At 39.3% G+C, this 12,630-nt stretch overlaps 2 protein-coding genes across 4 annotated transcripts in view; both read left to right on the top strand.

The window, feature by feature from the left end:
- for (cGMP-dependent protein kinase for) overlaps positions 1–5,347 on the top strand; it is a 38,840-nt gene extending 33,493 nt beyond the window's left edge. For all 3 annotated transcript variants that reach the window (XM_025299771.1, XM_025299773.1, XM_025299772.1), the window contains 8 exons: positions 2,798–3,017; positions 3,133–3,196; positions 3,282–3,454; positions 3,577–3,723; positions 4,087–4,533; positions 4,614–4,913; positions 5,012–5,074; positions 5,140–5,347. In XM_025299771.1, the coding sequence (XP_025155556.1) occupies positions 2,798–3,017; positions 3,133–3,196; positions 3,282–3,454; positions 3,577–3,723; positions 4,087–4,533; positions 4,614–4,913; positions 5,012–5,074; positions 5,140–5,305 (1,580 nt within the window). In that variant the 3' untranslated portion in view covers positions 5,306–5,347. The remainder of the gene's footprint in view (positions 1–2,797; positions 3,018–3,132; positions 3,197–3,281; positions 3,455–3,576; positions 3,724–4,086; positions 4,534–4,613; positions 4,914–5,011; positions 5,075–5,139) is intronic.
- Positions 5,348–6,708: 1,361 nt separating this feature from the next.
- Positions 6,709–12,546, top strand: AGO3 (Argonaute 3). The gene is made up of 12 exons (XM_011136511.3): positions 6,709–6,950; positions 7,859–8,232; positions 8,306–8,500; positions 8,688–8,886; positions 8,949–9,262; positions 9,396–9,663; positions 9,749–10,102; positions 10,200–10,450; positions 10,670–10,820; positions 10,918–11,118; positions 11,207–11,398; positions 11,479–12,546. Exons 2-12 carry the CDS (start codon positions 7,868–7,870, stop codon positions 11,806–11,808), a joined length of 2,820 nt encoding a protein of 939 aa, XP_011134813.1. The 5' UTR covers positions 6,709–6,950; positions 7,859–7,867; the 3' UTR covers positions 11,809–12,546.
- Positions 12,547–12,630: the final 84 nt, after the last annotated feature.

The raw sequence follows: 12,630 nt of genomic DNA, 5'->3' as shown, positions 1-12,630 counted from the left end.
TGAATTTGACGATGAATCACAATTGCTATTATTACTTGCAATCAAGCCGTCGTCGGATATACTCCCGCGACAAACAGTTCCAAGATAACGCGCGAATTCGCGCATCCCGGAATCCATTGTTACGAATTTAGGACACATAATCGCCCGATAAGGAGCGACAAGGAGCGATCATATCGCGCTTAATTACACGTCTTTTTATCGCGTATGCAAATACAAGCGACCTTGTGTGGATGTTCATTGTTGGGAGAATCGTGTTGAGAAGGAAGAGAAGCACACACACACACACACACACACTATTCAGCTATTCTCGTTAAAACTGGTTCTATCGAATCGATCTTCTCCTCGACCCGCGAACAGAACTTTAGCGCGACGTCGGGGTTATCCGACGGCACGTGAATGCAAATTTCCCTTGACTTGCCGACAAAACGAAGAAGAAGAGAGCCACCGCGCGTTAGAGAAGGTCAAGCGGCGCGTTTAACTGGGACATGAGTGCGACTGCGAACCGCGATCGTCTCGTCGTCGCGGCGGCCGTGTATATACATAATCTCGTCGGGAACTTACGAAACTCGATGGCAGATATGTAGCAGAATGAGCGATTGTCTCAGCGATTCCGCCTCCGTCGATGGATCGCGAATGACTCGTGAGCGCTTAATTAACACGCTGACAAGCATGCGTCAATCTCTCCACCGATCGCACAAGAATTCGACCAACTGCTATCGAATTGCTAAAATTGCAAAAGGAAAAAGAATGCACACACATCTCTCGATCGCCGGCCGTAGAGGCGCTCTTCCCGCGCGCTTAATTATTTTATCGCGCTTAATTATATATACGCTTGATGCGTAACTTAATGAGACGCGGTAGCATCATAGCGCCCGTCATTAATGGCCACCGCCGCGTTCGATCCGCGTTAATCATCGGTGTCTTCGGTTCTTTTTCCTCGTCCGCTCGGAGCAAACTTTCATCGAGCGTTCACATTCTCTCCCCCCCCCCCCCTCCCAAACGGACGGATCGATCTTTGCAGGCGCGATCTCTCGAGCATGTCCCGCGACTTTTCTAACGTTCATTATCCTTGGACCAAGTCCAAGCTCCGGCGAAACTGCACTCGGCGAAAGATAGAAAAACGAGCACGTTATCTCCGCCGGCCGGGCGGAAAAATCCGCGCTCCGGAATCGAAATGGGACATCGTCTCGTCGACGCGCCTTCTCGCCGCAATGAGAGCGCACGCGAACGTGTGGGTCGTGATTATTATTAGCCGTCGCCCGCCGCCAACTCAATGGTTAAGTCCGATGGAGAAAGATACGATCCATCTTCTGGCGATTCACATCGGCAGGAGAACCGGTTCGCGCGGGACGGGACCTTTTGTATGACTCGTGGCGAGCGTTATGCGCGCGCGAGGAAGTGAAAGCAACAGCAGCTCGCGGGACAATACGGCCATGGACTATCTGTCTCTACTGTCGCAATGTCGAACTCGATTGAGTGCCGGCGAATGATGAGGCGAAAAGAGTCGTTCTCACTTGCGTAAACCTTCGTCGAGCTGCGTCGAGATATGAGCGCGATCCTTCGCTCGTCGGCTATTCGTCGGTGTGCGTTCGTGTCGCGGCAGAGATAGTCGTTGTAATTTTGCCTATGTGAACCGGTTTCAGACCGTATTCGGGATACTCTCAAATTCATTCCTCGACTAGCTAGGGATAAAAAATCGCCGGTGATACTTATTCGCCAATCATTGTTATTGCTGTTGTTGCTCTTGTTATGAATGACTCATAGATTACTGAGCGGATTGTACCGTATACGCACACAGAGAGATTCGTCATCTGTCATTTATCCTCACAGCGGCTGATTTTGTGTATCAGCTGATTTCGTAATCAGCTGATTTCACTCCCTATGGGGGGACTGGCATCACTAGTATTTCTCTAGAAAAAAGAAACAGATTTTTCTGAAGGAATGCAAATTTCCGAGATTTCCATCTTTCAATACTATGGAAGCACGTTACATTCTCGACACACGTCATTTCGAGTCGTTACGAGTACGCGGTCCGCGATACATAGTCACTCATAGCGTTGCGTTACAGGACGTTAGCGGAGGATATGAAGTAACCGGCGATAATATTCATCCAGTACCGCGGGAATTATGTAATTGCACGCAGCGATCAAGCGATTTCCGCGATTCAATATCGTCTGGGGTGACTTTTTCTTCATAACTCACATAACGAGTGTTATCGATAAATGTCACGATTGAGTTAAATATTCGTGCGTTAAGGGATCGCCGTTAAGGAGTAGCTGTGGCAATTGACATTCGCAGAAATGTCAGCGGGTTGTCGCGAGTACAAGTCGCCTGACTTGTATAAAAATTAATAATTCATATCTGGAACGTGTCCCACGCGGCACCTGCCGCGGTAGCCGCCGGGTAATAGCACCGGTAGCTGCATGTTGAGAGACGAATATACTTCCTCATGTGGTCGGTTCCCAGATTCGCGAAGCACTCCGATGACCAACCACTTAACGATCAGACATACACGATAACTTGTACTTACGATAACGATTAATTTTAAATCAACCGGTTCTAGAGAGAGAAAGAGAGATGCTTGTCTTTCTCTCGTCTCGGGCATCTATTTCCCAAAATAATATTATTATTATATCGCGTTATATCCAGGTCTGGATTATCCGGCTGATTCTATTGTATAATAATTATTTTCGGATAGTTTGTGTATGTCGTATAATCTGAAAATTTGAAGTTTCTATTTTAATCCAGAATAATCCTCATCCTTTATTCAATCAATATTTTTCGAATTCTGTTCCAGAGGGTAAGGTCAAAGTGTCGAGAGACGGCAAATACTTGAGCACCTTGGCACCAGGCAAAGTGCTGGGCGAGCTCGCGATTCTTTACAATTGCAAAAGGACAGCGACCATCACCGCTGCAACCGATTGCCAGCTCTGGGCCATTGAACGGCCATGCTTTCAGACTATTATGATGAAGACTGGTCTCTCGAGGCAGGCGGAATATACTGATTTCTTGAAAAGGTAAACTCACCTGGATTTTAACAGCCTGTCGGAAGTATCGGATAGTAAAGTTTTACATATAATCTTATTATCTCAATCTATCGAGTTCAAGAATAACATAATATTCACGTTTTAGCGTACCGATTTTCAAGAACCTGCCCGAGGAAACTTTAATCAAAATCTCAGATGTTTTAGAAGAGGTGAGGTCACATTTCTGACGAGACACAGACTGTTTTAGTTATATCTTCATCATCGTAATTGTCATTCTCATGTTTATGTTCGCAGACATTCTACAACAATGGAGATTATATAGTAAGACAAGGGGCAAGGGGCGATACATTTTTTATTATCAGTAGAGGGCAGGTGCGTGTGACGATAAAGCAACCCGATACAACGGAAGAGAAGTACATCAGGACGCTGGGAAGAGGCGATTTCTTCGGCGAAAAAGCTTTACAAGGGTGGGCATTATTCATATATTATATGTAATATATATGCTTTTACTTTTATGTTGAAAATATTGAAATTATCTGAATAATGGGAATATTACAATTTCGACATCAACATATCTCGTTTTTCTCAGGGACGATCTCAGGACCGCCAACATCATCGCTGACGATCCGGAAGGAGTGAGTTGTTTAGTAATTGACCGCGAAACGTTTAATCAACTAATTTCATCCTTGGACGAAATCCGCACGCGGTACAAGGACGAACTGGTGGAGCGTAGGAGGTAAAATATCTCTTGTTAACTGTACAAATTCCATACGTGTTAGATAATCATTCTAGAATCAATAGCTACGTTACACTTATTACCGCAAATAAATATTGTGTTTCATGCTTATCGTTAGGATGGAAGAATAAACAATACATTCCGAGTAAGTTTAGTGATAAAGACGGATATGCGGATATATTTAATGGGACGTCTTCGATATGTAGACGTTATCCGATATGTAGATGTACAAAAAAAAACGAGAAAACTAAATTCATTTATGACTTACACATATGTGGGTGGTTCCCTCTGATTTTCGTGATAGGTGCATACAAATTAATTTGATTTTGATCAGAGATTAATATTGTTTTGCCGTTTTCTCAGACTGAACGAAGAATTCCGGGATCTACGGTTACAAGACCTTCGAGCACTTGCGACTCTCGGCGTGGGTGGTTTCGGAAGAGTCGAATTAGTTCAAATTATCGGAGATAACACGCGATCGTTTGCTCTCAAACAAATGAAGAAGGCGCAAATTGTCGAAACGCGACAGCAACAGCATATCATGTCGGAGAAGAGGATCATGGGCGAGGCAGACTGTGACTTCGTGGTGAAACTCTTCAAAACATTCAAGGACAGGAAATATCTCTACATGCTGATGGAAGCTTGTTTAGGTGGCGAGTTGTGGACTGTTCTTAGGGATAAGGGGCACTTTGACGACAGTACTACGCGATTTTACACGGCGTGCGTCGTCGAAGCCTTTGATTATCTGCACTCCAGGAACATTATCTACCGGGATCTGAAGCCGGAAAACTTACTTTTGGATAGTCAAGGGTAAGGATACATTATTATACAAAATACAAAATACAAGAAATTTCGACAGAGATGTATCTTGATCGTATATTATGTTTTAGATACGTGAAACTGGTAGATTTTGGTTTTGCGAAACGTTTGGATCACGGGCGGAAGACGTGGACTTTCTGCGGCACACCAGAATACGTGGCGCCGGAAGTGATTCTGAATAAAGGGCACGATATTAGTGCCGATTATTGGTCCCTTGGAGTTCTTATGTTTGAACTACTAACGGGTACACCTCCATTCACCGGTGCCGATCCTATGAAGACTTACAACATTATCTTGAAGGGAATCGATGTCATAGAATTTCCCAGATCCATCACACGTAATGCCATGGCGTTAATTAAAAAACTTTGCAGGTAAACGACGTCTTTTTATGTGTATAAGCATATATCAGTATAATCAGTATAATCGCGATAAATATCCACGCAAAGCGTACTTATACACATCTTTTCAGGGATAATCCAGCGGAACGTCTTGGATATCAAAAAGGTGGCATTAGTGAAATACAGAAACACAAGTAAGAACATTGGTGTTTCAATATTTAATGGTGGTGGATTTTTACAATGTTCGTATTTATTACAGGTGGTTCGACGGTTTCAATTGGGAAGGCTTGAGAACCAGAACTTTGGAACCACCGATATTACCGCGAGTTCAAAGCGCTACAGACACTGCAAACTTCGACGAGTATCCACCGGATTCCGATCCAGCGCCACCAGACGATATTTCCGGTTGGGACAACGATTTTTAACGGAACTAGTGGAGGATGTGTACATATATATATATGTATATATATATATATATATATATATGTATATATATATATATATATATATATATGTATATATATATATATATATATATATGTATGTATGTATGTATGTATGTATGTATATGTGCACACACGCACATACGTGCGCGTGCGTTCGCGATCACATTTTGACAGTAAAAAAGGGTTAAATTAACTATGGATATCACGGGGTTTTTCAGCTATACGAAACAATTGGCGACACCTGCATTTATTTATACTTTTCTCATATCACGTGATATATACAGATTACAGCCGCATTTGATCATATTCTTCACTCTTTGTGCACACTTCGCGGAACAATCGTGATGAGAACGAAGGGAATTGCACTGTGATAAAAATTTAGAACTTGTATCAGTTTGGAACGGCACAGATGTGTTAGTGAATGATTGATGAGAAAATTGATAAATCTCTAGAGAGGTAGGATTTCAATCTGACGCAATATCTTTCACTTTTTATGCCGCGTCAGACGCGTCTCAACAGTAAAGTATCTCTCCCTCCAGGTTACGCATCGTAATAGGATACTTATACGCAAGTGTCAAGTGCCATTATTACCTCGAAGAGGTAAACCCACATACGCGTCATACTTGTGCTCAGAAACGCGGTAATGCGTTAAGGAAACAGTCAGCTCAAGTCCAAGGGACCTCTTGCCATCGATACTGTTTGTAAACTTGTCAGAATGTGCATGTATAGTGCGGTCGTTCGATTCCTTACGGCAGGTTCATTGTTGTTTGATTCACTTTAGAGTTTATTGCAATAATTCTATTTTAATTAATTATACATATATGACATAATTGTAAATAATGAATTATAAATATCATTATGAATTATAAATACAAATTTTAAATGCGAAATGTACATCAATATTAAATAAATAAAGTTTTATTAATAGCAATTGAAGGTACGTAAATATGCAAGATCAGCCAAATCCACTTGTTTCTGTGACTTACTGAACGATTTTACTGAACGAATTAGAAGGGACAAAGAAATTATAATTATCTTATAACACACATACTCTCTACAAACTGTCATCATTCTCATCCTCATCGGAACAAGGTAGAAGAAACGATAAAATTTTTAATGTTTTGCGTATGTAATATTCTACACTCTCGTAATATTTAAAGATACATCTGGCTGTTTCTTGCAACTGAGTCTTTGATCGTATCGTATACATAATATATTTGTTGATCTCTTTGTGTTACACATAGTATACATTAATAATATTTATGATACGAAGTAATACTTATTATCAATAGTACGTATAATATTTCTAATTTTTATTCATTACACGATAGATAAAAATTATTGATAAATTTTATTGATCTCACGTGTGTATCGTCACACGTTATGAAAACGTTTGGCCAGCTGTAACGCCAGATGGCATTGCAATCACACGGTTGCTCGACACGGTTCTTTGAATTCGTAGTTCGCGCCTCGAGCACGAATAGTCGTGTGAAATCGTGTTCTTTGTTGGGTATATGTCTTGTGATATTAGGAGCGAGCAGATACGGGTGTGCACAAGAGAAGTCGAGGAATTTTGTATTCTCGGGTCGGGAGTATTGAGAAAATTCGTGGATAACAAATCCAAGTAAGTGGGCGTAACTTTTCTGCATCTTAATGGAAACATTTCATTCATTTGAAGCTCGTTAAACGTGTTTTTGCTAACCTGAGGTTAACGATCCACCATGTTCTATTGCTCAAAGTTTTTATCGCAAGGAACAGTCGTTCCTTTTTTCTGCTGAAAATGATTTTTGTAGGACACTTTTGTAGAACTCAATTTCAACAACTGCCGTAGCAACCGTATTTTATCGTCATTTTATTTTGTAATGTCAAGTCATTGTAATTTTATCGTAAAAGCCAAATAAAAGAAGCAAAACATGACATTTTATATCGCATTGATATCGCGTGATGTGCATACTTATTCGTATATATATTACATAATATACATACATATTACATACACATATATGTACGGATGTATATGTATATATATTATATATATATATATATATTCGTACATATATATCATACATAGTTATTTATTGTTAATTTACGTTCAACAGGTGAACTTCTCATTTATGTTCATTGCTGTGAATTTTGATAAAAATACTTTAAAGAATCTCAAATAAATATCCTTAAATGAATTGCCACTGACAAAGAAGTTTAAAATTGAAACAACATTTAAATAACATTATATGTTGCTAATAATATACTAATTTTCCAAATAAGTCTATATACTATGATCGTATATCTGTTTTTTGGTACTCTAGTTATTTAGTTTTTTGTCTGTAAATGTTTTAAATTAAAAAATAGAGCAACTACATTATGTGTGTGGTTAGATTAAATTAGATTATAGATAAATACAATAGATTATAGATAAATTAGCTAGGTACTACAGACTATGATAGGGTAGATTATAAAAAATATTTATTTTTTATCATTTATATGTACTTTCAATTTAAATAAATAATTACTATTTTTTCCATATGTAATAAGAGATTCAAAATGACCGACAAGAAGATTCCTATTGGCAAAGGCCGAGGTTCCACTTTGTTGGAAATGATGAGAAAAAGAGAAATACAGGAGAGAGAAAAACAAAAGGAACAAGAACGACTAGCACATTCAATAGAAACCCCAAGTCAGGAATCCTCGAGTCAGACAAGATCATTTGAAAGATATTCACAAAGCTCATTCGCAGAATCATCAGTTCACAGTATCGGCCGTGGCCGTGCTCAATTGTCAAGTCTAGTAAAGTCGCATAGCAGCGGTAATGAATCAGAACCCAAGGCTTCAGCAGCAATAAGCCATGGGGTAGCAAAACATGGATCATTAGGTCGAGGGTCTCTTATTAGTTTGCTGCAGCAACGTGCGTGAGTATAGACAATTTTGTTTGGATTACGATTATGAATGAATATTGACAATTGAATTTTTTTTCATTCCCAGTGAAGCAAGTTCCTCTAGTTCAAGCTCCACACAAGCGGGGCCATCTGTTCAACAAAGTAATAACAATGATGGAGTTTTAGGCATGTTGGCTGATCTTACGGTTTATGATAACCCGCCTGAATTAGCTGCAGCAGCAGATATTTCACCTGAATTAGCTGCGGCACCAGTATGCCGACAAGGCAAATGTGGAGAAAGGTAACACATTTAAATCTTTATGTACGTATATACCTATCTTTTGATCCACATGTAGAACAACTTCTTTCGCATTGAATTCGCATTGTTTTGCATAAATGATTACATCAGACATTGTGCATGTCGAGAAAGATGGGTATCTTTACTATTTTTAATTAGCAGCAGTGTGATAAAAATCGTTTCTTTTTAGAGTCAACGTATTCGCTAATTATATAGACTTGGAGATAGAACCTGGCAAGGGTTTATTCCAGTATGAAGTAAAATTCTCGCCGGATATAGATTCGAGAGTATTACGGCGCAAACTGTTGAATCAACACGCTGCTAAAATAGGGCAAACAAGAACATTCGACGGAATGATACTTTTCCTGCCAAACAAACTGCCAGAGAACGTAAGTTCGAAAAGCTCTGTGACAAAAACGTTTTGATCGATGCAAATTTGTCAAATTTTCAGATTATACACTGCCATTCTGAACACCCGGTAGACGGATCGCAAGTGGCTCTTACAATTATTTATAAGAAACAACAATCGATGAGTGAGAACGTCCAATTCTTCAACGTTCTGTTCGGACGTATTATGCGCGCGCTTAGTTTAGTTCGCATCGGCCGACAAAGTTTCAATCCCAAATGTTCACATGATATAAGCCAGCACCATTTGGAAGTATGGCCCGGTTACGTGACCGCTGTAAACGAATTCGAAGGTGGCTTAAAACTATGTTTGGATATCAAACATCGTGTTCTGCGCACGATAACGGTGCGAGACTTAATGTAAGAGACATTTTCATGCATTTTCTTTTTTTTTTGTTTTTAACGTTAAGTCGATGAAGTCGAAGAAGATACAATTGGATAGTTTATAATCGAGAGACAGTACACGGTACAATCGATTATGATTATCTTACAGGACTGATTTATACCAAAGACAACGGCATAATTATCAGGAGTATGTGGCGAGGGAGATAATTGGTACGAGTGTATTGACGCGATATAATAACAGAACATATCGCATCGACGATATCGCCTGGGATAAAACTCCGGAGTATAAGTTTTCTAAAAATGGAGAGGATATATCTTTGATGAATTATTATAAGATATTTTGCGGCATCGAGATACAAGACAATACGCAACCGCTTTTGGTTCACAGAGCTACGGAGAGGACAGCGAGCGGCGAGGTTTGTGGTATCAGTATTTTTCACACATTGAAATATGATCGTTCTTGAGTTTATAATTGTCAAAGAAATCGTTCGAATCCAATAGAGGCAGGAGAGGATATTACTTTTGATACCGGAACTGAGTTATGTCGCGGGTCTCACAGACAGCATCCGCTCCAATTACAAGATGATGAAAGATTTGGACGCGGTTACGAAAGTGTCGCCTAGTAGACGTCGCGACGAGATCAGATTATTTGTGAAGGAAATAAAAAAGAACGAAGTAACACGGGGAATGTTGTCAGGATGGGGTTTGCGTTTACGTGATGACATAGTTCAATTTAACGGAAGGTCTCTCCCGCCCGAGCAGATATATCTTGGAAATAATAAGACGATCACGCAAAATCCAAGCAAAATTGGTGATTGGACGACCTTTGTTACACGAAATCCTGTATTGCGTACGGTAAGTGCACTGAAGCAACAATCGCTTGAGAATCGAAAGAACCAGCGGGTAATGAGTGTTATTTTTTGGAAACATTTATCGCCATCTTGTGTTTCAGCCTCATTTAAATAAGTGGTATATCTTGTACGTTAGTAGAGATGAAGTTGTCGTAAAAGAGTTTCTAAAAATGGTACAGGGCATCTCGAGAGCTATCGGTATGCGAGTGAGCAAACCACACTCGTTCGCAGTAAGGGACGATAGGAGTGAAAGCTATCTGCAAGAAGTACGAAGGCACTTCAACAATGATTACGAATTGGCGGTCGTAGTATTCCCGACTAACCGTACCGATCGATATAGTTCATTAAAAAGGTTAATCGTTTTTTCTATCAATCTTAGTATACTCCTACGAATGTGCATACCATGCAACAGCATATTATCTAAACATTTGATGCTATTAATTGACAATTGGTAGAACGCCATAAAAAAATGTTTATGTTGAAATGTTTTGTTTCCGTTTTGTACAATCGCACTTTCTTTTTTCTTTTCTTATTTTGTTCTAATTTATATTCTTCTCTCGCATTTATGTAGGTTGTGCTGCGTAGAGAAACCTATAGCGTCGCAAGTAATTATCACAAAAACAATTGCCAATGCTGCGAAACTGAAAAGTGTCACAGAAAAAATCATGCTTCAGATCAATTGCAAATTGGGAGGAGCTCTTTGGACTGTGGCTTTACCACTGGTACATGGCGAATTTTTGCTTTTATGCTTTGTCATTTTTGTTTCTATACTTTCGTCTCTTTTTTCCCTTTGCTAAATTCTTGCTGTTGTTGTAACAGAAACGTTCTATGGTGTGTGGTATAGATGTATATCATAGTGGTGTAGGAAGTGGCTCAAAACAGAGCGTTGCAGGGTTTGTGGCGAGTTTAGACGTTCAATTGACCAAATGGCACAGTAAAGTCTGTATGCAGGCCTCCAAGCAGGAGTTGACAGATATGTTGCAAATGTGCCTTGTTTCGGCTGTCAATGCATACCGCAGGGTAATTTGTGCATTACACATTTTTCAAATGTAACATGAGTCGAGGGAGCTTTTTCTCTGTCAGCTCGTTAAAATTAATGATATTTCAGCACAATCAAGTTCTTCCGGAACGTATAATTATATATCGCGATGGAGTTGGCGACGGTGATTTGGATTATGTCGTGAGATATGAAGTAAGGCAGCTAATTGAAACATTCAATCGCATTGAACCAAATTATAAACCACAACTCAGCGTGATCGTTGTTCAAAAACGTATAAACACGAGATTGTTCATCGAAAGTGTGAGTAGACAGTGTGACAGAATTATCATGATGCGTTACGATGTGGTATGATTCGAATTTCTACGACTTGTGATTTTCAGAATGGAAACCTAGGAAATCCCGAGGTAGGGACAGTGATCGACTCCTGCATCACTAGGCGGAATTATTACGATTTTTTCCTCGTGCCGCAAAATGTACGACAAGGTTCAGTAACACCTATTCATTATATCGTTATCCATGACACCTCGAACATGGAAACTGATCATCTGCAACGACTCACATACAAGCTTTGCCACTTGTACTACAATTGGTCCGGTACAATACGCATACCTGCCCCCTGTCAGTACGCCCATAAGTTGGTGTACCTGGTTGGTCAAAATATCCAAGTAGAACCACATCATTCCCTTAATGATATCCTGTATTATCTATAACATTTCCATCTTCACTTAATACTGGATACCCTATATCTTCAGTTCACATTCGTTTCTTCTTTTCCTTCCTTCTGAGATCAAGCACGTATGATGATCCTCGTGCAATAGAAAATACGGGTAACAGGATATGATATACCGGTTACTTTATTTATACAATATACTATTAAAGATCGGTATTGATTCTCATAAGTGACAACGAATTCGAAGAAGCATGTATTGCGTCCAAAAATTGCTATCAAAGATATGCAAAAAATATTACAGCGGAAAATCATTACCAAGTATATTTGATAAACAATGCACTTGGGATATGTTTCCGCATGCGTCCTTATTTTTTTTTTCCCTTGTACGTAAATAATTATGTAAACCAACTCTTACGATTATGTAAGAATACGAAAAGAACAATATTTACGTATAACATTTGATAAAAATGATAGTGTAAGTTTGATATTCTCAAAGATAAATCTATCTCTTAATTATGTTTGTTACCGTATCCTGCAAAGTATAAATATATTTTTTTTTATCTGCAGGAAGAACAGGTGTGTGTGCGTGTGCGCGCGCGCGCGCGCGTGTGTGTATGTGTGAGTGAAAATAATAGAGGTAATAATATAATGCTTCCTATATTATAAGAGGCACATTATAAGAATTTTTTTATTTTTTCAATATTAAAAATCCTCGAGCTTGCTACTCAGGAACTAAATGTTTAAATAAGCAAAAATTAAAGAGAATTTTATTTTTAGGCTAAAGATTAAAAATTAAGAGATATTCCATGGTATTAAAGTATTATTTTATTATTATATTTCTTGATGTGATGTCAACGTTTCT

This window comes from Harpegnathos saltator, unplaced genomic scaffold, assembly GCF_003227715.2.
Source record: "Harpegnathos saltator strain DR-91 unplaced genomic scaffold, Hsal_v8.6 scaffold293, whole genome shotgun sequence".
NCBI lineage: Eukaryota > Metazoa > Arthropoda > Insecta > Hymenoptera > Formicidae > Harpegnathos > Harpegnathos saltator.
This window is presented reverse-complemented; position numbering and strand designations above follow the sequence as displayed.

What these genes read in the sequence shown, in the direction of transcription:
- AGO3 (XM_011136511.3), top strand. Translation starts at nt 7,868, where the DNA reads ATGACCGACAAGAAGATTCCTATTGGCAAAGGCCGAGGTTCCACTTTG. An exon ending in CAAACAAACTGCCAGAGAAC is followed by an intron (nt 8,887 to 8,948) that starts GTAAGTTCGAAA and finishes TCAAATTTTCAG; the next exon opens with ATTATACACTGCCATTCTGA. An exon ending in ATAACGGTGCGAGACTTAAT is followed by an intron (nt 9,263 to 9,395) that starts GTAAGAGACATT and finishes ATTATCTTACAG; the next exon opens with GACTGATTTATACCAAAGAC.